This window comes from Ceratocystis lukuohia, assembly GCF_044167205.1.
Source record: "Ceratocystis lukuohia strain C4212 chromosome Unknown Supercontig10_pilon, whole genome shotgun sequence".
Lineage (NCBI taxonomy): Eukaryota > Fungi > Ascomycota > Sordariomycetes > Microascales > Ceratocystidaceae > Ceratocystis > Ceratocystis lukuohia.
In genome coordinates this window covers 340,060-363,434 of record NW_027263529.1, presented here as the reverse complement: position 1 = coordinate 363,434, position 23,375 = coordinate 340,060, and the positions used below count along the sequence as shown (strand labels likewise).

The 23,375-nt window shown below is 48.5% G+C and overlaps 8 protein-coding genes across 8 annotated transcripts; 5 read left to right on the top strand and 3 right to left on the bottom strand.

Moving 5' to 3' along the window:
* Nucleotides 1–245: 245 nt before the first annotated feature.
* HOO65_100078 (uncharacterized protein) lies at nucleotides 246–1,306 on the bottom strand (the record flags this gene model as incomplete). Its single annotated transcript, XM_071004693.1, has 2 exons — nucleotides 246–822; nucleotides 900–1,306. The coding sequence occupies 2 exons, from the start codon at nucleotides 1,304–1,306 to the stop codon at nucleotides 246–248; spliced, it is 984 nt and encodes a 327-aa protein (XP_070855855.1).
* Nucleotides 1,307–1,715: 409 nt separating this feature from the next.
* On the top strand, nucleotides 1,716–2,317 carry HOO65_100077 (putative ankyrin repeat protein PA3287; the record flags this gene model as incomplete). Its single annotated transcript, XM_071004709.1, has 3 exons — nucleotides 1,716–1,886; nucleotides 1,966–2,106; nucleotides 2,177–2,317. 3 exons carry the CDS (start codon nucleotides 1,716–1,718, stop codon nucleotides 2,315–2,317), a joined length of 453 nt encoding a protein of 150 aa, XP_070855854.1.
* A 2,096-nt stretch (nucleotides 2,318–4,413) lies between these two features.
* On the top strand, nucleotides 4,414–5,313 carry HOO65_100076 (Extracellular metalloprotease; the record flags this gene model as incomplete). The annotated part of the gene is made up of 2 exons (XM_071004700.1): nucleotides 4,414–4,662; nucleotides 4,720–5,313. The coding sequence occupies 2 exons, from the start codon at nucleotides 4,414–4,416 to the stop codon at nucleotides 5,311–5,313; spliced, it is 843 nt and encodes a 280-aa protein (XP_070855853.1).
* Nucleotides 5,314–7,489: 2,176 nt separating this feature from the next.
* HOO65_100075 (uncharacterized protein) lies at nucleotides 7,490–9,241 on the top strand (the record flags this gene model as incomplete). Its single annotated transcript, XM_071004667.1, has 2 exons — nucleotides 7,490–7,592; nucleotides 7,785–9,241. The coding sequence occupies 2 exons, from the start codon at nucleotides 7,490–7,492 to the stop codon at nucleotides 9,239–9,241; spliced, it is 1,560 nt and encodes a 519-aa protein (XP_070855852.1).
* A 621-nt stretch (nucleotides 9,242–9,862) lies between these two features.
* HOO65_100074 (putative translation initiation factor eIF-2B subunit epsilon) lies at nucleotides 9,863–12,147 on the top strand (the record flags this gene model as incomplete). The annotated part of the gene is made up of 2 exons (XM_071004656.1): nucleotides 9,863–9,943; nucleotides 10,027–12,147. 2 exons carry the CDS (start codon nucleotides 9,863–9,865, stop codon nucleotides 12,145–12,147), a joined length of 2,202 nt encoding a protein of 733 aa, XP_070855851.1.
* A 1,208-nt stretch (nucleotides 12,148–13,355) lies between these two features.
* On the bottom strand, nucleotides 13,356–15,590 carry HOO65_100073 (Transcription factor prr1; the record flags this gene model as incomplete). Its single annotated transcript, XM_071004659.1, has 3 exons — nucleotides 13,356–15,008; nucleotides 15,067–15,207; nucleotides 15,534–15,590. The coding sequence occupies 3 exons, from the start codon at nucleotides 15,588–15,590 to the stop codon at nucleotides 13,356–13,358; spliced, it is 1,851 nt and encodes a 616-aa protein (XP_070855850.1).
* A 4,577-nt stretch (nucleotides 15,591–20,167) lies between these two features.
* Nucleotides 20,168–21,920, top strand: HOO65_100072 (DNA primase small subunit; the record flags this gene model as incomplete). The annotated part of the gene is made up of 3 exons (XM_071004666.1): nucleotides 20,168–20,499; nucleotides 20,571–20,771; nucleotides 20,858–21,920. The coding sequence occupies 3 exons, from the start codon at nucleotides 20,168–20,170 to the stop codon at nucleotides 21,918–21,920; spliced, it is 1,596 nt and encodes a 531-aa protein (XP_070855849.1).
* Nucleotides 21,921–22,018: 98 nt separating this feature from the next.
* HOO65_100071 (tRNA (guanine(9)-N1)-methyltransferase) lies at nucleotides 22,019–23,263 on the bottom strand (the record flags this gene model as incomplete). The annotated part of the gene is made up of 1 exon (XM_071001714.1): nucleotides 22,019–23,263. The coding sequence occupies one exon, from the start codon at nucleotides 23,261–23,263 to the stop codon at nucleotides 22,019–22,021; it is 1,245 nt and encodes a 414-aa protein (XP_070855848.1).
* Between the last annotated feature and the right edge of the window lie 112 nt (nucleotides 23,264–23,375).

Sequence of the window (23,375 nt, the reverse complement as noted above, 5' to 3'; positions counted from 1 at the left end):
CTTATGTATACTCGAATAAGAATTGAGGGAGTGGCGGATACCGTGAGCTGTGGCGTATGCCATGATGTCAGACTGCCTTTTCCGTCAAGGCTCAAGCTAACTAGCATGCCGTGTTCTCCCCATATTGACTGACTCATGTAAGATAGCTCCATCCTAAGCTAGCTTGCCCTGTGGGCTACTGAAAAAAACCATTCAGTATTGGTAACGGACCGGGGTTTCTCTCCCTCTCTAGCCTCTTTTTTCTATTACCGCCCTGAGAAAACGGGCTTCCGCTTTTCGCTGAATGCCTTGAGAGCCTCGTCCCGGTCCTCGGTGCTGACTACACGTTGGTACATTTTGTTTTCAACATCAGGATTAGCCCACTGAACGGCCTCGAGTGCAGCACGCACAGCGATTGGCCCACCGTCACAGATTTCTTGTGCCAGACGAACGGACTCGCTGAGCACTGCTCGCCGTGCTAGGTCTAGAATCTGCTTCTTCTCCTCTTCGCCCTCAGGGGCCACCTCAACCAGGCGGTCGGCCAGTCCTAGGAAATAGGCTTCAGAAGCAGAGACTCGACGGCCTGTCAAGATCATATCACGGGCACGGTTTAGGCCAATAAGGGCTGGCAAGCGGTAGGTCCCACCAGCCCCGGGAATTATGCCGAGGCGTGTTTCAGGAAGGCCAACTGCAGCCGTTGAAGACAATACGCGGAAGGTTGTTGAAAGGGCAAGTTCAAGACCGCCACCTAAGGCTAGAGACGAGATGGCAGAGATTGTAGGGATGGGAAGCGAAGAAATCGAAGACAAAGTAGAGCGGAGGAACGAAAGAAAGCGTTCGGTTCTTGTAAGAGCATGTCAGCTGGATTTGCTTGTGGGTGATATAGTGCATTGCACCTATAATAATTTCATGCGACTTACTCTTCTGATGAGAAACTGCGACGCTCTTTCAAGTCGGCCCCAGCACAGAAGCACGATTCGACGGCACTGGCCAGAATCAGAGCACGAGTAGCTCCCTTTTTGTTCTCTCCCATTGAACCGCCCATAAGCGGCTTTTGTGGCAGCTCCTCCCCATCTGACCCATACTGCGCCGCAACTACGTCAATCTGCTGACGCAAATCCGCTAGCAACTGCACTGAGATGGCATTGCGGGCTTCGGGTCTGTTGAGCTCTAGAATACGAATGTGGCCGGAGTTAGGAGCCGGAAGGTCGATCACTTGTATCAGAGACTTGGATTTAGTGGAGGAGGCAGATGAATACGGCCGGGCAAAGCGAAGTACAAGACCATGTGACTGTAGTCGCACGGCTCTGGATAGAGGGAATATCATTATGTCCAAGATTTCAAGGCGGGTGATCTGGGTTTCCGGCTTTGTTTTTTTTTATTTGGCGGATGCTCAAGGCAGAAAGGAAAAAAAGTGAAGCTCTAATATCAGGCCTCACTAAAAGCTATGCGATAAGCGGGGCACCGCAGGCTTTCCGGGAAAGGAAGGAGCGTTAAATTTGGAGTTTTTTCTTTTTGGAGATAACCTCGGTGAATGAAAGAGGGATGAACTCACCGAGACACATACCGAGTCTAGCTAGTTGTGGCCGTTTGCGAACAAAAGGGCAACACGACGCAACGTGTACTTGTGATACCTTTAAAAGGATCTTTGTCCTGTGTTTGAACTATAAACTAATGAATGCCTTTTTATCCACACATGCACCCACCCACCATCCGCCTCGAACTTTCCCGCCATAATGGCTGATGCACCCAAGGAACACTCGTCAGCCCCCCGGCTTCCACCAGAAGCCATTGCTCTCGCTGGACGCTTATTTGATGCTGCTAGAATGGGTGACGTTCTGATTATTCATCCGGCTCTTACGGCTGGATTGCCTGCTAATCTGACTAACAGCGAAGGAAATAGCTTGGTATGTAGAGAGAAGCGCATCTTGATGTTGCATGCTGTCTTGTGGCATAAAACGTAATGCATTTGCTAATGACAAGTAGCTCATGTTGGCTGCTTACAACGGCCAAGCTGGCTTGGTATCCCTGCTAATACAGCATGGGGCTGACCCAAACCAGCTCAATGACCGCGGACAGAGTCCCCTTGCCGGAGCTATCTACAAGAAAGAAGATCTTGTCATTGAGGTTAGATGCCTTTTCGTCTTGGGGGTCTGTGGTGCATGACACTTGCTAACAAAAGCACGAATAAAACTAGGCTCTTTTGGAAGGGGGTGCGGACCCGGAGTATGGAAGCCCTAGCGCCATGCAAAGTATCGAAATGTTTAAGCAGGTTGAGAAGTGGGGTGAGAAGTTCCGTGCAGCGCCGGGAAAAGACAAGGCCAGTGAAAGAAGGTGATGCAACGAGCTGGCTGTATCATTCCATTGTGCGACTGGCGGTTACACAATAGATGTGAAAGTTACACACGAGCATTAATCTCGTTAGATGAATACCTTGTTAACTGAATACTATATTTGTGTTGTTTGAATAAAAACGGACGTTGAATTGGAACTCTGCTGTAACAAATCAGCATCGAACATTCCCACTATAATGTCATCAGCAATCCGATTCATAGCGGCCTCAAAAAAAGCACCCTTTGCTAGTCTGCATTTGCGATGTCATGTTCGGCCTGGGGCAAGCAAAGTACGCGAGGGAATTCTTGCCATGGACGAGAATGTCATTGAGCTTTGTGTCAGTGCCCAGGCCAGAGAAGGGGAAGCTAACAAGGCCGTCATCCAGACCTTTAGCGAGGTAAGAAAGCCAAGATCTGAGTAGATGCATGAGGGAACGATGAAAAAATAGCGAGACTTGGGGCTCCGAAAAAAAAACAACGATTACATACTCACAGAGACGTGGAACTATAGGTCCTTGATATGCCGAAATCAGATATCCGGATTTCGCATGGACACAAGTCACGCGATAAAACGATTGTAGTGGCAAGAGTCAACGCTGATGAACATGAGGCCCTCCAATGGATACGGACAAGACTCGCTGATTCTATCGAGGACTAGGGGAAGGGAGGACAGGCGACGGCGGAGATTTCTTGCTCCTTTCCTGTGTTACAAGAGCTGAGGTGCCCCTTGGATGCCCTATATGTCTCAACCTAGTTCTTCCCATGAAGAAGTAGTGGGCTGCGTCTTTGTAGGGTATGGTCTCGAATAAAGTTTCTTGCAATACACCCCTAACTCAACGCAGTGATTTTACTCTAGAAAGAGGGCAGGCTTGCGGAAAAGGCGATTCAGAGTGAATGTTTGTTTTCAGTGCAATAAGGTGCAATGGAATGCTCGAGATAAGGCTTAATTCTCATTTCGTCGAGTTTCTTGACTCGGTTGTATTCTGTAGCTTAAAACATTCCTGCCAGCTTTAGCCGGAGAATCCCACAAGATAAAACTGCTTCCGACGTGACTGACGAATGCAAGATCAGGACGACTCGATAAAGAGGGCGCGTATGGTATAAAAGGCAAGGACGCCGTAGCATCGATGACATGGAGAGGTTAGAGCACAGCTCAAAGTGTAGATTGAAGGACAAGGCAAGCAGAAGCTAGAGAGACAGGGGTGCAAGTAGCTAATCGTATGACTAGATTTTCAGGTTTAAGTTGGCCAGGTTTGTCTGGTATGGCAGGACATGGCATGGCATAACGCAAAGGGAGAGGTAACAGGCTATGGCTCGATATCGTACTCGTTTGGGAACACTCCGTTGCCTTTTCCTTATTTGCTTCATCTGCCTGCTTCGCCTGCCTCAACCTTCCTCATAGAGTATGTGCTTTCATGTGGAATTCCCCCTTATTGTGGTCTTGCGTGCCCTTTAAACTGGAGAAACTGTCCTAATTTCTTCCTCGTGCCAGCCACGCATATGCTAGTCAAGTCTAGGGAAATGGTGAATTCTTCCCTACGTTTACAGAAAAACGCGAGCATAGTGCCCTAATCTGAAAAGCGCTAGGCTGCCATCACGCTGTTGCTTTTGGCAGGTAGTGTCTGTTTCTTAATACTGGGGTGGCCGGCCTATTAGCCCAATATGTCAACATTGCTAACTTGGAGCTCGGGCGACCCGTGAAGTGGTCAACGCAGTCTGTGAAGAGAACTAGCCTTACCTGAAATGAGAAACGATGGCCCTCTCCCTCTCTCACCCTCTCCTCCTTCCTCTCTTGCCGTTATGTTAGTCTCTAGGAGTAGATCCTTGGCGTCGGATGAATGAAGCATGGCTAGCTTGGTCAAAAGGGCGTGGCTTTTTGGGGGTTTCCGCAAGACATCGACTTCGGTATAAAGAGACATGGCGTCTACATGTTCTGTGATACTCATTCTCGCTGCTGCGGTACGCCTGCATTGTGGGTTCCTCCTTAAGCTGATGGATTCTGTATCTATGTTGTTTACTTCCATCTTTTTTCCTACCTTTCCTCCTCCTTGTACTTCTCTCCTCCTGGTTTTTTGATCCCACTTCTCTCCACCGCTTTAGGATGCACGCTGCACGTCTCATCCTTTCCGCTGTTTGTGCAGTAGCAGCAGCTGTGGTCCGCCGTGCTCCTGGCCGGGGCTGTGGTGCCCCGGCCCCGTCACTGCTTAATATGGCTAATGCTGCATTAATATCTAAGCTTGAAAGTGACTCTCTTGCTGCTGGAAGATATTCTAGGCAGGAGATCACTAAAGTGCCTTTGTATATCCACGTCGTTGCAAAGGGCGAAGAGCTACGAGATGGCTATCTACCTGTTAGTACATCAGCTATTTAATCCTGAAAAGTCCGTTCGCTAATGCCGCTCTAACAGAAAGACATGGTTATGGGGCAACTGAAGGTGCTCAATGACGACTACAAGGGGGCTGGCTTTATATTTGATCTGCAGGATATTGACTACACTATCAATGAGACCTGGGCCCGGGATCGCTCCGAGATGGATATGAAAAGGTCTCTACGCAGGGGCACATACGGTGACCTTAATCTGTACTTCCAGCCCTACGTCTCAGGCTATCTTGGTTACAGCTACTTTCCCGAACGCAACGTGACTAAAAGGTCCCAAGAATGGTATCGCGATGGTTGTACCATTCTTGCTGGAACTGTCCCTGGGGGCTGGGAGGGTGCCTACAGCGGCGGCCGCACTGTGACCCACGAGGTTGGCCATTGGATGGGGCTATATCACACCTTTGAAGGCGGATGCACTGGCGATGGGGACTTTATCAACGATACACCCGCCGAGCTGGAGCCTGCCTACGAGTGTGCTTCGGAGCGGAACTCGTGCCCTGGCAGAGAAGGAACTGACCCTATTCACAATTTCATGGACTATGTCTCGGATTCTTGTATGGAGTCTTTCACCGATGGGCAGAAGGCCCGTATGCAATCGTACTATTCGCGATATCGTGCGTAGTTGGGCACCAGCACGTGATGTGAGGTCAAGACAGTCTATGCTGTTCTCGAGTTCAAGCCGTTGAGTTTTATTTGCGGTACCCCCTTGACTCGGGCACCTTGAGCAACTCGACTTTGATTAGCAGCTACCTAGAGAAGATAGACGCGGCTTGCGTCGGACTAACAGCCAATCACAGCGGTTATTTGTATATATTCACATAGCTGTTTATACATGTAATCATAATAGTAATTCTCTTTTATCTACACCCATCCCATGAGCGCATCTCCTCTTGAGTTGTAAGGAAGCCCGTGAAAAAAGCACTCGTCCCGTGTGCCTCCTAAATCTAGCAAAATGGACCCGACACAGTGACGTGCATATTCCAAGGCAATAGTGCTAAGATCTGGCTGTTGAAACACGAACCGAGCGGCCCATTCCCAGTCACTTTGATTCTGGTCTTTGCTACTGGCTGTCCAGGAAAAGTCATACTGGGAGATCTTCCCACAGACTTCCATTTTTGCCCTAAGATTTAAACCTTCACTCCCGACCACTTCGTGCGGCATCACTCGACCCTTGAGGGTGGCCACAAGATCAAACGCTTGGGAGTCTGGCAAAATCTTGGTGCTGTTGGGCCTTTCGTTCATCTGGATCTGGCAGGACACTCGGATCCACGACGCTAATATAGCACTGCGTGTATCTTTGCCAAGTTCTACCCCAGGAGAAGAGATTGCTGGTGATATTGCTAGTGTTGGGTCACGAAGTAGCTGTTGTGTCTGGCAATCCGTGTGGACAAATTGCATTAGCCCGTGAACCTTTCCTTCTGGGGATGCATACAAAGAGTCGCTGCAGAAGTTGAGAGTCGTAATGGGATTGTTGCACTGCAGCTTTTCACTGGGGCTTCCATCGGTGAGAACTCCGCTAGAGATGTTGTTGGTTAGCTTGGTGCTATATTTTCGAGGGGGGGAAGAAAGTAGGGGTTCCATTTTACCATGCTTTGCGATGAATGGGTAGAAATGCCCAATAACCACACTCCCCGTGCTCAAGCTTGAATTCTGCAGTCACCAGTTCAGCAGGCAAAGGAGTTTCACTCCCGCTCCAAGGGCTATGTAGCCCAACTCTCAGCGCATTTGCTTTGCGGACTCCTAACTGTGCTTTCCAGCTTTGAGGCCGCAACAGAAGTTCGATTTCGGGAGAAACAGCGCAGCGTCGTGGGCCTACACAATAGGTAGTGGGGATAGGGACTTCAGGGAGATAAGACCACTCGCTAGCTAATAGGGCAATCGTTAGCAGGTTCTGCGGGGGAGCACAAAAGTAAACATGAATTGCTAAAGTTCTAGGCTTACAGTTCTCACAAAACGACATGCATAGGGATTTGTTCTCAGACGCGCCAATAGAATCCATATTATTCCACCCACCACATGTACCATCCAGCTTGATGGTGTTTATTGATGAGCAGTTGATATTGGGCCGATAGGTATGGTACAGTGTGGGGAACAGGCCATAGCATTTGGATGGGGGCGTCGAGTTTGTAGGCTGACTGCTTGACCGCGGCAGCATGACGTGTGATGCTGTAGGGAGAGCAGCCAATGAGATATTGATCCAGTGCACCATTTCTTTGTTGTTTGCGTACCTGTGCCGTGCCGTGCTTAGTTGTGTGTACGTGTATGTGTACGTGTATGTGTATGTGCATGCATGTGCGTGTGTTGGATCTTTATCTCTATTGACGTCATGTCCTGTCCTATATTGACCAAGGACTGGTATTCCCTAAGCCAGAAACTTTGACTGGCCTCACATGATCATCCACAGGCCTCTTTCCATCTTAAGCAACAAAAAGGTTGTCCGGTAAATAGTAAACAAGTAAATACAGCTCTCTACAAAGCACTGTGTAACCCCAGTGTCTTATTCATAACCCTAGTGTTAAATAACCCTATGAAACAAATCGATCGGGCTGCAGCATCCTTGTCATTATCGATAAGGCGTTCGCATTAAAGAGTCTCATATTTGATCGCGATTTGAGGAAGCATGGTATAGTTGGCTAAGTCACGACAATATTGACAACGTTTTGTCACCAACCACGTTTCATCCTTGTGCTCAAGCTCAAAGAAAATGTGTTTCTAAATTACTACTGAAGTCAGGTTTCCCGAATATTCTGTCTATAGGCAAACTTTTTCGCCTTGATTTGCCCATCGTCTATCTGATCATGACGACAGCCATCGCAGCGTCCGCGTATGCGGCAATCAAAAACCAAACATTCTCGGTCACGGCATTGGGCCGGTGGTCGATTTTAAATCGCTCTTTACCTGGTATGTAATAACCATATATATATATACGCATCTGGAAACCAGCTCGTATGACAATACGCTAACGTGATGCTTTCTTAGATCCTGAAATCATCAAGACAATCCACGTTTATGACTTCGATAATACCCGCAAGTCTCCTCGCTTGAAATAAAACGATGCCTGCGCGATTCTAACATCTCGCTTTTCTCTTTTAGTGTTCCGCACTCCCCTCCCAAACGTACAAATCTGGGCCGGTCAGACCATCGGGTCCTTATCCAGTAACGACGTCCTCTCCAATGGAGGCTGGTGGCATGACTGCAGTATTCTGGCTGCAACAGGCCAAGGTGCCGATAAAGAGGAAGCTCGTGCTTGGGAAGGTTGGTGGAACGAAAAAATCGTGGAGTTGGTGCGGCTCAGTATGCAACAGAGTGATGTATTGACTGTGCTACTGACGGGCCGCTCTGAAAGTGTGTTTGCAGGTCTTGTCAAACGCATGGTCAATAGCAAAGGCCTGGAATTCGATCTTGCATGCCTAAAGCCACGGGTTAGCCCTACCAACGAGGTGTTCTCAAGCACAATGCATTTCAAACAATTGTTCCTGGAGACACTGATGCTTACATACCGTGGAGCATCCGAGCTCAACATCTACGAGGACCGTCCAAAACACGTTAAGGGGTTCCGTGACTTCTTTGCCGAGTTCAACTATCGCATGGGCCTACCATCAGGGGTAGGGGCGGAGACAGAGGCAGAGGCCTCTTCTAGTGGCCCCGCAAAAAGCCTCAAGCGCTCACCCATCAAAGCCGAAGTTATACAAGTCACTGACACAACTGCTTGTCTGGACCCCGTGGTCGAAGTGGCCGAAGTACAACGCATGGTCAACTCCCACAACAGGGCCATTGCCGATGGGACACATACAGGCAGTCGGCTGCAGATCAAGCGCACTGTGTTTTTCACCAGCTATAGCATCCCAGCCGATGATGCCAAAAAGCTAAACAAGCTAGCGAACCTCCCGGCCCATCTTGTGAGCAATGACATCAAATTTCATGGAACCAACATTCTGATTTCTATACGGCCATGTTCACATGAGATCCTAAGCAAGATTGGAGGCATGGGGGCTAAGATGGTCTGGCGCGTAGTAGCTGTTGGCCATCTCAATAATATGGTTTGGGCAGCTCAAGTAGAGCCAGTACCAGCCGACGCGGCATATCACACCGAGGGCGCCGTACCCATGGTTGTTCTAGCAGTAAGAAAACGCGTACGCCCTTCTGATGCGAACAAAATCACAGAGTGGGTACCGCTAGCCCAAACAGATCAGTTTTCATTTGAGACGACTGTGGGTGAAAAGATGACCTTGCGAATGGAAGCGGAAGGTGGAGATGCAAGTGAATTTTATAGGACTAAGGCTACAAAACGCAAGCATATAGCATCAACAGGCGGTGATGACGAGGAAGGACAGACTTATAGTGGCCATAGCCACACTAAATATGCGGCTCGGGGAGATGCTTCATATGAGCAGAACGATCACCATCGCGCTTCTCATGGGAGCCATGGCGATGGCACTAGCCCATTCCGAGGCAGAGGCAGAGGTGGAAGAGGCGGGCGAGGTGGCCGCGGAGGTGCCAATTTTCATGCGAGGGGGAGGGGCAGAGGACGGGGTCGTGGTGCAGGCTAAACATAGGGTGGGGGTATAAATGGTATGAAACTAGGTGAAGGCGAGGCTCAAAATTCGAATAATAAAGGAAACAGAGGTGAGTTAGGTGGCTGTGCCCATTTATATGTATATTCAAGTCGCTCTCATGTGAAAGCACACCTTCCTTTCTCTTGTCTTGTTGCTTCGTGACTTTGCGTCTTCCCATTCCATGTCACACAAAAAGCTCGAAGCCGCCCCACTCCAGCAGACACTAAACTCTTACTAAATTGAGAAGCTGCCTGCACATCCTTTTGGTGACGAAGCGAGCGACCCACCTTTTGAGTCATCTACAACTGCGAACGAACAAGACAATAATTCCGCAGGCAAGAACCTTAACTAGAGAAGTTGACAAGTTCTCGAAGCAGTTTCCTTTGAGTGAAGGTGCGGAAACGAGAAATTCTCGCGAGAATATATTTTTTTTCTTTGTCTTTTTTTACTTCCTTTTTTCACCTTTTTTTTTATTTTTCTCCCCGCTAAAGACCTTTTTTTTCGTTCTTCCCGACAAACATTCATCTCTTCAATATTACTATTTTTTCCTTTCTTTCCTGTTAACCCCACCAAACTCAACTTCGTCGCATCTTCGCTGCAATTGCCATTGCCGTTATGTCGAGTAAAGGAAAGAATGCTAGTAAGGCGAAAAAGGGCAAGGCCGAGACCAAAGCCGAGGATGTGCTGCAGGCCGTGGTATGTTAGACCCGAGCATCTTGAAGGAAAGGAAAACCTAGATTAGACAAGATGCTAACTTTGGTCTCTCTCCCCCCGTCTAGATCCTCGCTGATTCGTTCCAAAGCCGCTTCAAGCCCTTGACCTTGGATCGCCCTCGCTGCCTTCTTCCACTAGCCAACACTCCCTTAATCGAGTACACGCTTGAGTTTCTAGCCATGAACGGCGTTCAGGAAGTCTATATCTACTGCGGCAACCACGTCGATCAAGTCGAAAAGTACATTGCCGAGTCTCGCTGGGCGCCAAACTCACTGCGCTCTCCATTCACTACCATTAGCTTTGTGCGTATCACCGATGCACGATCAACAGGTGACATTCTCAGAGACCTAGATAAGCGTGGGCTTATCGATGGTGACTTCATCCTTGTTCATGGAGATCTAGTTTCAAACATCTCGCTAGAAAAGGCTCTGGCCGCACACAAGGCACGTCGCACGGAAAACTCGGCCAATATCATGACTGTAGTTCTACGAACTGCCGGGTCTGTGCCGCACCGCTCGCAGGCCCCAGCAATCACGCCCGTGTTTACAGTAGACACCAAGACTCACAGGTGTCTCACATACGACGAAATCAGCGCTACCCAAGAAACAGACAACCATCACCGGCTACTTCTAGACTACGATCTATTGGGCGAGCTTTCGACGGACTACCAAGTACGTTCTGATTTGATTGACCCTGAGATTGACATCTGCACACCCGATGTCCTGGCCCTTTGGAGTGAGAGTTTCGACTACGAGCTTCCCCGTAAGAACTTTTTACAAGGTGTTCTCAAGGACTGGGAGCTTAACGGAAAAGCCATCCATGCCGAGATCCTTGACAGTGGCTACGCCGCCCGCGCTCGTAATCTGAGCATGTACAATGCCATTAGCCGGGATATTATGGGCCGTTGGACCTTTCCGTTTGTCCCTGACTGCAACCTGTTCCCGGGGCAAAACTACCAGGCCGATATCCGCCATGGTAATGTGGTTGAGCTTGGTGCGCAGATTGACGCAACTTCCAAGGTTTCACAATCTGTCGTGGCTGGCAAGACTGTAGTTGGGCCTAACGCAGTTGTTTTGGGCTCCTTCATTGGCCGGGGCTGTCGCATTGGAAAAGGGGCTCGCATCGAGAATAGCCATGTGTGGGATGGCACTACCATCGAAGAGGGGGCTGTGATTCTCCACTCCCTAGTTGCCGGTAACGGGGCCAAGATAGGCAAGAACGCCGCTCTACGCGAAGGCTCACTGCTTTCTTTTGGTGTCTGTATTGGTGAGGGCTCTGTGGTACCGAGCGACACCGTGCTTGCTCTTGAGAAGCACACTAATGGTCGAAAGGGAGACCCAGCTGTGGTCGGCTCTGAGTCAAATGCCGCACAATATGTCGATCCCGAGGATGAAGATCTTGATGAGGACGACCCGGCGTTAACTCTAAAAACCCTTGTATACCGTCCACGCCGAGACTCACTAGCCTCCATCTCTACTATTCACTCGTACGAGTCTGACTCGGAGTTTGATGACGATGAATCGGGTGATTTTAAGAGTCATGGCTCGCGCCAACGGCTGTACTCGTTCACTAGCGACGGGTCAGGCTCACGCCAGGATACTGGCTTCCATGGCGATGCCGTACAGGGTCTTTTGGATACCCTACGCGGCGAGGGAGGCGACTTTGATGCTGCAAAACTTGAGTTCATGGGCCTCCGCCTCAGCCAAAACGCATCTGATATTGCCGTGCGAAAGGCCATTGCTACTGCCTTTGCCTACCGTGCAGCAGAATTGGTGGAGGAATCTGGCCTTGAACCTACCAAGGCGGTGGAAAAGGCGCTGACTGGGCGCCCTGGCTCAGCCAAGTTCCTTGGCGATGTTGGCGTGGGCGGCTCACAAATGGCAGATCAGCGAGATCTCTCGCTCGCTCTGCATCGGGCATTTTCTTCATTGCGGACGGTTGATGTGGCTCGACGGGGTGTTTTGCTCAGTGCCACGCTGCAGAAGCTGTATGACCTTGACATTATCGAAGAGGACGCTATTTTAGCCTGGTGGGCGGATGAGAAGTCTCAGTCCGACGATCTAGCGCCCGTAAGAGAGAAGTGTAAGATTCTTGTTGAATGGCTGCAAACGGCTGAAGAGGAGGACAGTGAGGAGGAAGAGGAAGATGAGAGTGAAGACGAGGACGACGAGGACGAAGACGAATAGAGAGAGAGGACTTAATCACGTTACACTATCTAGATAAAAATGATGACGGGAAAAAAGGCAGGGGAATACTAGCTGTTCAAAATACAAGATAAAGACCATTGAACGTGCTGTACACGCACGCAAGCACGCACACATACATCAGATACGTAGACGACGGATATACACACAGGACAGGAACATGGCCACCCATGCTAGGATATCGCAATCCACCCCAGTTAAATAACCCAGCCAGAAGGAGAGCTATCCAACTCCAATACTATAATGCAGCACAGCCAACAGTTCATAGCCTCCATGCCTTTTCTAAGACTATCGCGAGTTGTGACACCAGCCCGTAAAATCGGCCATTTCGGAGTTGATACGCATAGGAAAAATGCCCTAATCGTGCTGTCTTGTCAACTGATTATCGAATGCAGGGAAGAAACTACACCGTTCAGCAAGAGAGTCCTTTTCAACATTCACATTTACTTGGAACAAGCCATCTATTGCCGACTATAATCGTTCGCCATGTAGCGGAAATGCCGCATCATAACGGGATGCAATATTTGTCAATTTATAAACAAAGCCAAAGGCTAACTGAAATGAGCATCAGATCAAAACAGATAGTAGATCTAGCAAAACCCGTAACCCAACCCCCAATAACAATAGGCTCTTCCTACTGTATAATAGTAATAGTAATAGAAGTAGTAGTGTGTATAAACAAAGAACCTCCAGGCAAACAATGAAAGATGCGATAGGAGAAAAAAAAGAAACAAAAACGCCGTATAGAAGAGGAATAAAAACAACAAGATAAACCCTTCACAGCCGTAAATACCTCTAGAGCCCAGAGCCAAAGCGAATCTTGGAAGAAAAAAAAGACTCAGGAAGCAAACAACGAACAACCTCATTCTAGCCCGCAATGATGTGGATATAATGACAATCTCTGAGCCCGCAAATCAAAGATGGAATATCGTAAAGAAAACAATAGGTGTCTATGTGCCCTCCCCCGTCTAGATGGCGGCAACACAGAAAGGAAAAGAGTGAAAAATAACATACGCCGTATAAACAAGTCAGCAGAGGACCACAAGAGCGACTGACGACCTGTTTTGGTGTGGAAGTTCCTATGATTGCAGGTGCACCACACCAACCAACGTAATGCATAGCATGCCTGGCAACTTTTGCAATACTTGGAAAATAGAAAACCTAGCCACCCAAGCCTGGTAGACAGCATTCTATGTAAATGTGCTCTCAGGACCATATATACGCTGTCTCTTTTCAGGCCTATCATCCAAGGCACTCATGTCATGTAAACGTGGTGTTGCCTGGTGCGATGACGATATGGATCCGTTGGTAGTATACTGCATTCTTTGAGAGGGTACCAAGACTTGACTCGAAACATTGTTGATATAAGATCCATCCATCGGCCCGCTTTGCCCGGGTGATTGATGGGATAATTGACGTGGTGATTGCCAATTAGTGCCGTTGGCCGCCGCACTCATCTGAGCCTGGACCTGGGCTTGTGCTTGTGCCTGGGCTTGGGCTTGTGCCTGGACTTGGGCCTGAACTTGAGCCTGATGCATCTGAGCCTGGACTTGGGCTTGGACTTGAGCCTGAGCTTGAGCCTGAGCCTGAGCCTGAGCCTGAACTTGAGCCTGAACTTGGGCTTGTGTTTGGGCCTGGGCCTGTTGGATCATGGCACCAGGTGTGCCTATTCCGTTTGATGGTGGAGGGAGACCATTAGAGGGGCTCGCTGCAACCACTCCATTGCTATGTGATATTACTCCTTCTGGTGAACTCTTCGGTCCGAAGTCAGGAAGATGCTTACGCAAAGTGGCGAGCATGCCGTTCTTTGTGAAAGGCTTGGCAAGAACATCCGACATGCCATGCGAATAGTAGTACTGTATGTCCTCGGCACGAATATTTGCGGTCATGGCAATAATAGGAACGTTAGGCATGTGCTCGCGGATACATGCTGTCGCCGAGACACCGTCCATACGAGGCATTATAATATCCATGAATATCAGATCAAATTTGAGGTTTCGTGTGTTAATTGTGGACACAGCCTGCAAGCCATCCTCGGCGGTCTCAACATTGCAGCCCAAAGTTCGAAGAAATTTGTAGCCAATTCGCGAGCAGATCTTGTCATCTTCAATTAGATAGACAAGCGGTGGTCTCTTGCCCCAGTCGGGCACTTCATCGGAAGCAGGCGGTGACGCAACATCAGATTCCGGAGCAGTGACGACAGTATTAGGAGTAATAATGGGAGCCGTTGGTGGTACCATTATATTGGGTTCCGGGTGAAACTGGTAAGGGATGTTCTTCATATGCTCGGCGCTGAAAGGGTCAATTCCAGTGGTTTCACCGACAGGATAAACACCATACCGCGAAAGCTCCATGCTGTCTTGGATCATGGGAGTAACATTTTGGCCAGTATACATGCTAGCAAGCTGTTCGCTGGTCCCCGGCGAAAAAATGCTGCGTTTCGCTTCATCGATGACGTTCATGCCCAAGCAGTCGCGGATACGCTGCAACTCGGCTTCTTCCTGAGTGCCATTAATGCTGGGTGCAGATTTACATCTGTTTTCAAGAAATCCAACGAGCTCCATGTTTACGGTCCGTTGTAAAGCAAGGAGCTTGTGCATATTCCCAAACTCAATATTCATATTTTTGTTAGACTCCATCAACGCATTTATATGAGCTTGCATGGCGTGTATTTGCTGTTGTGTGGCTGTGACAGCGTCTGTGACCATGGATAACTGGTTTTGCGCGGCAACCATTGTTTCTTCCGCTGGCTGTGTCTTTCGTGGGGCAGGGGCCTTGCGTCGAATATTGTCAAGATTCTCTTTACCGTCGGCTTTGAATCCAGGGTGCTTGAATTCCCAGGTCTGAACAAGAGGTTAGCTTGGAGACAGAAAGAGTACGATATGAGATCAAAACACATACATTCGGCCCATAAGCTGACTGGCCGCTTTCCTCTCCACGTCTGACTTTATGAAAGTCATACTTGTTGAGTTGACGCACAAAACTCGAAAAGTTGCTGTGCTTGAAGTGCTTGGGAAGAACAGATTTGGTAAATATGTCGCTCTGCGATCGGTTGGCTTTTGGTTAGTAACAGCGCGTGCATTTGCGATGTTCAACAAGATAGGACTTACCTCTAACACAACGAAGGTATCGCCCTCACTCCCCCACCGTACAATAGTGTGGTTGTCGGGGTCTTTTAACATGCTTCAAAGTCAATTACGTTAGTTCAGGCGGTTGGGTTTTTGTCAGAGGCATAAGACAGGCTGCCATGTCGAGCAATCATACTTGTATAGTTTGCGAACCTACGAAAACGGGGTTTGTGGTTAGAATAAAGGGACAATAATAGATAGGCTTGCTGTCGCAGGTAGAACAGGAAAATAGATACGTACAAAGTCGCTAGAGTTGTTGTTCCCCCCTCCGCCTCCGGATCCTGATTCTTCAGGCATTTTAACGCAAGTAATATGCGATATATATCCGAGTGCGCGGGTATGGAGCAAAGATACGATTTTAAAAAAACGGGGTCAAGATCAGGCGTCAAATAGAGTCCAGTTCGGTGCGGCGGGAGCAAAGTCGCAATCAGAAGGGCGCGAAGACAGACGTGTTGTCTCAGCTAAACCACGGGTTAAGCAAATAAGCTGCGCAGTAGGTTTGCTGCAGGCAGTTGGGAGACTGAGAAAACAATGGGAACAGGTGCAAAAAAGACGAACAGCCGACCAAAAATGGATGAAGAAATTTTGATGCACACAACAACCGTTAAGACGAAATGCGATTTCGAAGAATCGCGGAGGCCAAGGAAAAAAAGAGAATATTACGACCAGGAGAAACAGTGACAAGCTTCAGCCGATCTAGAAGGAAGCAAGGTAAAACGCCAGGCTATGTTGAGTGCGGATTCCAGGAAAGGAAGATTGAAGAGTAGAGCGGCAGAAAACTGCGGGTGGCGACGGTTGGGACTAAGGATCAGTCAGAATCGAGGATGGGTATCAATATCGCAGCCCAGAGAAAGAAAGGCAAGGTAGGCGAAAATGATCTTGGTTGCCGTTAGCAGAAAATAAGAGGCACTCGCAGCGCAATAAAGAAAGTAAAGTTTTTTTAGAAATAAGAAAGGGAAGTAGAAATAAAATACAAAGAAGGGCTGAATGAATGAATAAAACCCTCCCTGATAAAGTTGTTTCGGGTTTCTTCAGTCTTTGCCGCTAAATGTGAAATATGATCTTCGCCGGCGCTGTTGTCGCTGTTCGGCTTTTTGGTTATCTTTGGCCCAAGATAATGCCGGCCGAAAAGAACCAAAAAAAAGCAGGAAGTGGAAGGCAATGCAGCATTCATAGAAAACCTAGTCAGACGATGTTTTGGGGGGGGAAATGAAGAAGAGCGGAGGAGGAAAAGGCTATGGAGAGTGGAATTTTGATGAAGAAAAGAAGGAGAAAAAAGAGAAGAATAAAGGAAGAGGAACAAGAAGCTCAAAATACGAGATAAGCACAGTGAAAAAAAGGAAATAAAGAGGGAAGGCGCAAACAAAGATGGATCAGAAGGGCAAGTGCAAAGAGTTCAGGTTGTTGCAGGCTAGGAAATATACAGGTCGGAAGTTGGAAGTTGCGATGAAGGAAGGAGCAGACAGTTGCCGTTCTTAGATGAATTGACGTTGTTGGCAAAGCAAGTATGTATGTATACATATACGCAGAACAAGAACCAAGTAGGCATGGGGGGGGGGGCAAAAAAGATAAAAAGAGTAGGCCATAGACCAGCAGACGACCTAAAGTTTGGTAGTATTCTACTGCAGAGCTGCAGCCAACAACGATCTTAATGTGGGCGATGACAGAGTAATTCTGCATAAGAGCAGCACACCACAATGATAGAGGGCAAGGTGAGGGGAGAGAAGAGGGGAGGAGAAGAAAGAGGGGAGGGTGTGTATGTAATCTACAGCGATGGTATGGATTTACGTCAAGCAAGCAGGAGTAAATAGAAAGCCCTCCCTATGAAGCCAGCTCATACGTGTAGTATCTCGACGTATATATATCTAAATTCCTATTATATTCAATAAATGGGGGATGGGGGCCAAGAAAAAGCAAATATCGATGGACAGCTACAGCAGACACTTCGTAGCTAGTGGAGTTTGGTAAGGTAGTTTGCTCAGTAGAGATTAGAAGTCGGGGTTTAGCCATGGCCCATCCAATCAAAGAAGAAAAATCCCCATAAGCCCCAATAGCAGTATTACGACGAAGCGACATGGATTCTGAGCTCTTGAGCTGAGGCTTAACGCAAATCTTAGCATGTACACAATTAGCTGTTTAAGCTTGAGAACTCGCCATATGACAAGCAATCTCGTCGATGCTCATGAGACGGGATTGGCTACACCGATATCTCACGTTTGCCCTTTATCTCTAGACGGCTATTGATAACATTTGGTCTCTTTTTCCTCGAGGTCGTTCAGTCTTCGTCATTCAAGTACCCATATCCTGGCCCGCTTTTCTCAGCGTGCATGTATGGGTTTCCTCGGCTCCATACTGTGTGGGTAGTGTCTAGCCCGCTTTTCCCCCGTAACAACGGTAATTGCAACCCTCCAACTTGCAGTGCAGCCGAGCCCAAAAGTGCACTGTCTTTTGTACTATCAAGCCGCTTCCCCCATCTGTGAGACCGTGCGAGCCATAGCGAGCCATCGTTTCGCACTGACTACGGCCTCTGACAGGACGGATTGAGTGGCGATGAATGTACCCTCTAAAGGCTCATTTTCGTCGCCCTCCTCCACCATTGATCCTTCAGGACCCACAACCCTGCATTTTAGATCGTCACAAAGAAGTTCTCCTTGCTCAGGCAGTGACCTGTGTGCATAACCTGGCAAAAAAGACTGGACACACAACACACAACACTTTCTCTTTTTTGGGCACACGAAGAAACTGAGGTCGACCGTATGTATCTATGCATATTTTCTGCATTCCTTCCCCCCATTCTCCCTCAGAAGCAGAGTCATGTATGACATGCACTCACAGAGAGCCAAAGCGAGATACAACTCTAATCTTTGAATTTACTGGGCTTTAATAAAGTGGATCCCGTCCATAAATTTATGTGCACTTGCACACTAAATTGTCATTTCCTTTCCTCTTTTGTGAAGCAAGCCCTTTGTAAATTTTCTCCTGTCCAGCCAATAGCTCGTAGCAGAAGAGTGGAGCTTGTCGCTAACCCCGTCCTATATTTTGTCCTATCTTCATATTAATTGCTGGCTGAGCTGTCTCCAGGCAGGAAAGTAGGGGAAGGAAACATGGAGGAGTTGCAGGCGCAGAGCAGCCTCAATCCTATATGTACACCACCTTTTCAAAGTCCAGAAGTATTCTTATGATCAAAACAACGAGAAGATGGCGAATAGACGGCAGAAATGACACACCCCTTGTCTCTTCTGAAAACAACCCAGTCTCGTTTCCCTTATATGGATGGAGCTAACTTACCCTACATGTCCGTCTAGCGAAGACTCAAATACGCATTATATTGCATATCATGTGCGTGCACACACATGATAGCTTGCACAGCTTTTTTCTTTCCTTTTTTGACGTCAGCCTCTCCTGATATACACGCAAGACTGGGAACTACCGATGAACTCTGTCAATCTTCTTTCTAGTCAGCCTTCCAACGCTTCAGATCTTCCCCTCTCCCCTTCTTTTCTCCACTGCATCAACTAGCTGGTTAGCCTCAGCCTACCTGCCCCCTACCCCCTACCCCTGGATAAGGAGAACTCAGACCCTTACTAGGGCCAAGAACCAAAGTAAATGTTTTAGGTTGAGTTTATTACGGGGTTTTAGCTACAGATCGACATTGTCAACCCAGACCCTGTGCTCACCACCCGCCCTACTTTGATTTCTGGCTCAATTCGCAAGCTTTGCCTTCGCCTGTTTTGCCCAGTAAGTCGCTCACACCCCGTACCACATGCCTCTCTTGCCTCTTTGCTTCTGTCCTTTTCTCTGGCTCTTCCCTGCCTTTCTTCAGTTATTCTATACATTTCGTCCGCTGGATAAATGTCTCATATCCCATTCGGTGCCACTGAAATGTCGAGTTAATGAATGCATTTGCATTATTTGCACGTCCTGGCGTATATTGTCTATGCCCTCCTCCACCCAGCCCAGATTGGCTGGCTGTGCATTGCGTGGATCATTTATCGTGACCTCTCTCCTCTTTCCACCTCCCCCCCCAAATAGCTTCTCAAGTGCCACCCAAGGGCCTGTCTCCTGTCCTCTCGTGCGTGTGTCTTTTCCAGCTTAACTTAGCCTTCTAGAAGTAATACCAGTTTGTCGGTTCTTCATCCGAGCCTCTTTTCAAAATAAGAATAAAAAAGAAAGGAAAAACGGTGCACGGAATCAATCGCCAGGTCTAGACTGGTCCAGAGCCAGCCCATGAATCCCTAGCCGCAGCCAACCACTACTCTACCTACTTACCTGCTACACTATACTATACTATACTCTGGGTATGGAAATGCGGGCGGCCTAAGCTTCTTTTAAAGCTTGGTGTTCCGTTTGCTCGTTTCGTTTCGTTTTGTTTTGTCGGGCGACTGCTGAAAGTGGGTGGACTGCTGGATATGCATGTTTGGGACGAACGTTCAATATGAGATGGGCTATGAGATAGGCTGGTCAGAGTATGCAACAAAAGCACTGACATGCGCTAAAAGCAACATCACAATGCCAGCTATTATAAGATATTGGCCGTGGCATAAGATGTACTACACTGTTTTTCAACGGTCATCGTATATAATATCATGATTAATGACAAGGCTTGTTCTGGTTGATATCACCAGATTCGAGTCCTGAAAGATGAATGTCCGTTAGGGTTAACCAGAGTAACCCAACGCCACATCAATTAAACAATGTGGAGCCTGCGCGTGAACAACAAGCCCAACGCGCTTTTTGTGGCTTTTTATGTGTGGGTAGCGCAATCTGTATCCAACTATCACGGGGAGAACAGACTGCTCATTGAATATCTCAAGGCACACTTTTGTGTCTTTCCAAACGGACTGCTTTTTCTCTGATTTACTTATAGATACAAAATGTCTCCCCAACCCGTCAAAGAGGAGCCGGAAGACGATGCCGTTATGAGCCAGGCTGGAGACAATGACCTCATTGATAGCGACTTTGATATAGACATGGACGAGGTTGACGCAATAGAGTCTGGGAAGCAGCCTGCTAAATCTCAGATACATCAGGAAACGAAAACTGAGCCACCTAACACAGAATCTGCAAGAGATGAACTAGAGGACCTTGGACTCGGACTGCCCACTGGAATCAAGGCGAGCGACCTCCTAGACTCCGAGTCTGATGAGGAATATCCCAGCTCAGCTCCTGCGCCACCACCGGCGCCAGCCCCGTTGCAAAGCTCATTGTATGTCGGCATTCTTCGGCGCGAATACTAGTAAACTCTATTGAGAGACAACATCTAACACTCCACATTAGTGCAAATGCCGAAGCCTCTGACCCATTCATCCTGCGCTTGTTCTATGAACGACTTTTCCCCTTTAAAACGCTCTTCCAGTGGCTGAATCATAGCCCTATTCCCTCGGCTGACATGAAGCACCGTGAAATTGCCATGACCCTTAATGGCCCTGGTGGCGCTGAGTTTTACAAGCGTTACCTGTCATACAACTCCGTGGAGCAGTACGTATTTGGGCTGAAAAATTTCCCTACTTCCTTTCACCGAAGACCAAGACAAAAACAAAGACTAATCTCGCCCTTCTTCATAGCCTCAAGAAGGATATTATCCTTCAAATCCCCACTCGATTTGAAATTGGTCCCATCTACAGTACAAATCCCAGAGATCGAAAGTCCTTGCCAAATCCCGCCGCTTTTAAGCCTATTAGCAAGGAGCTGTGCTTTGATATTGATTTGACAGACTATGATGATATCCGCACATGTTGCGACAAGGCAAATATCTGCCAGAAATGCTGGGCCTTCATGACCATGTCGGTCAAGGTACTAGATGCGGCTCTGCGAGATGATTTTGGATTTAAACACATAATGTGGGTATACTCGGGTCGCCGTGGTATCCATTGCTGGGTATGTGATAAGTCTGCGCGTAATTTGAACGACCAGCAGAGGCGGGCCGTTGCTGGCTACTTCGACGTGGTTCGTGGTGGAGCACAGACTTCGAAAAAGGTCAACCTGAGGCGGCCGTTGCATCCTCACCTTACAAGGAGCCTGGAACTGCTCAAACCGCATTTTCAGCACGATGTCCTGGAGGCCCAGGATCCGCTGGCCGATCCTGAGCGTGAGAAGTACATGCTGGGAATGATACCCGATAAGACTTTACAGGAGTCTCTGGCGCAGAAATGGGCGTCTCTGGGAGGTGATTCGCTAAGCAAATGGACGTCGATTGATACCGTTGCTAAGCGTGGCGCTGGGAAAAATTTTGATACGCGAGCATTGCGTGATGCTAAGCAGGATATCGTACTGGAATATACTTATCCTCGCCTGGATATTGAGGTCAGTAAGAAGCTTAACCATTTGTTAAAGAGCCCATTTGTTGTGCATCCTGGCACTGGTCGGGTGTGTGTCCCTGTTGACACAAGTAGGCTTGATGAATTCAAGCCTCTGGAGGTGCCAACTGTCCAAGAGCTATTGCAGCAAATCGATGATTGGAAAGAGGAGAGCGGCGAAGGCAACAGCAAGGCAATCTCCGATTGGGAGAAGACGGAGTTGAAACCATACATAAACTACTTCCGGGCGTTTGTTGCTGGCTTGTTGCGAGACGAGACACGCTCAGTGAAGAGAGAGCGGGATATGGACGAGGACTCTCTTGACTTCTGAGCTTTGATTCACGCATGAATCCACTAGATTAGATGTCAGGTATAGCTGGAGGCTGTCTGATGTTAAAAAAGTTGCAGTGAGATTTTTATTATGCAATATTATATACAGTGGCTAGGCTCGTTCGACAGCCGCTTTGCTTCACTTACACCCGCATCTGCCTCTGCATTCGCTTCTGCATTTAGACTCGTTGCCTCCTCGACGCCTTGGTGCTTTTGCCCTTCTTCCCCATCGTTTCCCTCCATGCCCTGAATTTCCTCCTCATCGGCCCCTTCGTTCTCGTTTTCCACGATGCTAGAGCCCTCCAAAGAGACATCGCCCTTTAAGCGGCCGCCCTTTCTCTTCGGAATCACAGCTAGGAAAGCTTGACCCCAGTCACCCAGTTCTAGCCATTTGAGCATGATTTCCACCACTTGGTTGGTGGTGAGAACTTGCCGACTCTGCATGACCATGTATTCGCCTATGGGGAGCTTGGCTGTGCGTACCTTGCGCTCACGGGCAATCTTGTAGCACAACCCCTTCTCACGGTTCTTATCAACAATGCCACCAATGACGTATGATGTGCCTGGCTCTAGCCGCTCGATTACATAGGGCGAGTCGGACGACAAATAGACAACATCCGGACTGTAGCCGGTTTCGTCAACGTCAGGCTCCAATGGCTCATTTGCATTCTCCACATGTATGGCTGGCGATCCGTTCTCGGGTGTCTGCAATGTTGCAATGACTGTGCCGCCACTGGGACCGGCCATAATCTCCTTCATCTGTTTGGCAGCTTCAACAAAATCAGATTCAATAAATGTCACGTCCTTCCAGTACTTGAACTGGTCAGCAAAGACAGTCTCGTAGCGCTCCCGCATCTTGCCTTTCCATGAGCCCATGACTAGATGCGAACGGAACCGAGCTTTTCTGTTTTCCGAGTACGACCGAGTGATCTGGCTGCTGAGAGAAATCAGCTCTTTTTCTGTCATGTATTGTTCGAAATCGCAGTCAATCACGAGCGAGACAGGTACTTTAACGGGATTGGGGCGCTGGGGTTGGATATTGAGCTCGGCCGGGTCTCGACCCTCGGCAATGGCCTGTGCCACTAGGGCCTGGTGGTCGTTTCGCCGCCGTTCTTTGCGGAGCTTTTGCTTCACCCTACGCTGGTGCTTGCGTTCTTCCGCTCCCTCTTCCCATGCAAGCTTACGCTTGAGCTTCTTCATCTGGTTCTTCGACATGGGAGGTGTGTTGGCACCGTGCGCGGAAGGGGGTGATTGTTGTGCATCTTGGGTAGCAAGAGCGGCACTGGGGCTATTAGAGAGTGTGGAAACTGAGGTGGCTTCGTTGACCTGCGTTTGTTCGGACATGTTTTGTGTTGTGAGGGGTGGTGCTTTAAGATGATAGACGACTTTGGTTTATATTATTGCGGGTCGGGACAAGACTGGTGAATTTTTGAAGGCGGTATCTAGTTAGTCAGGC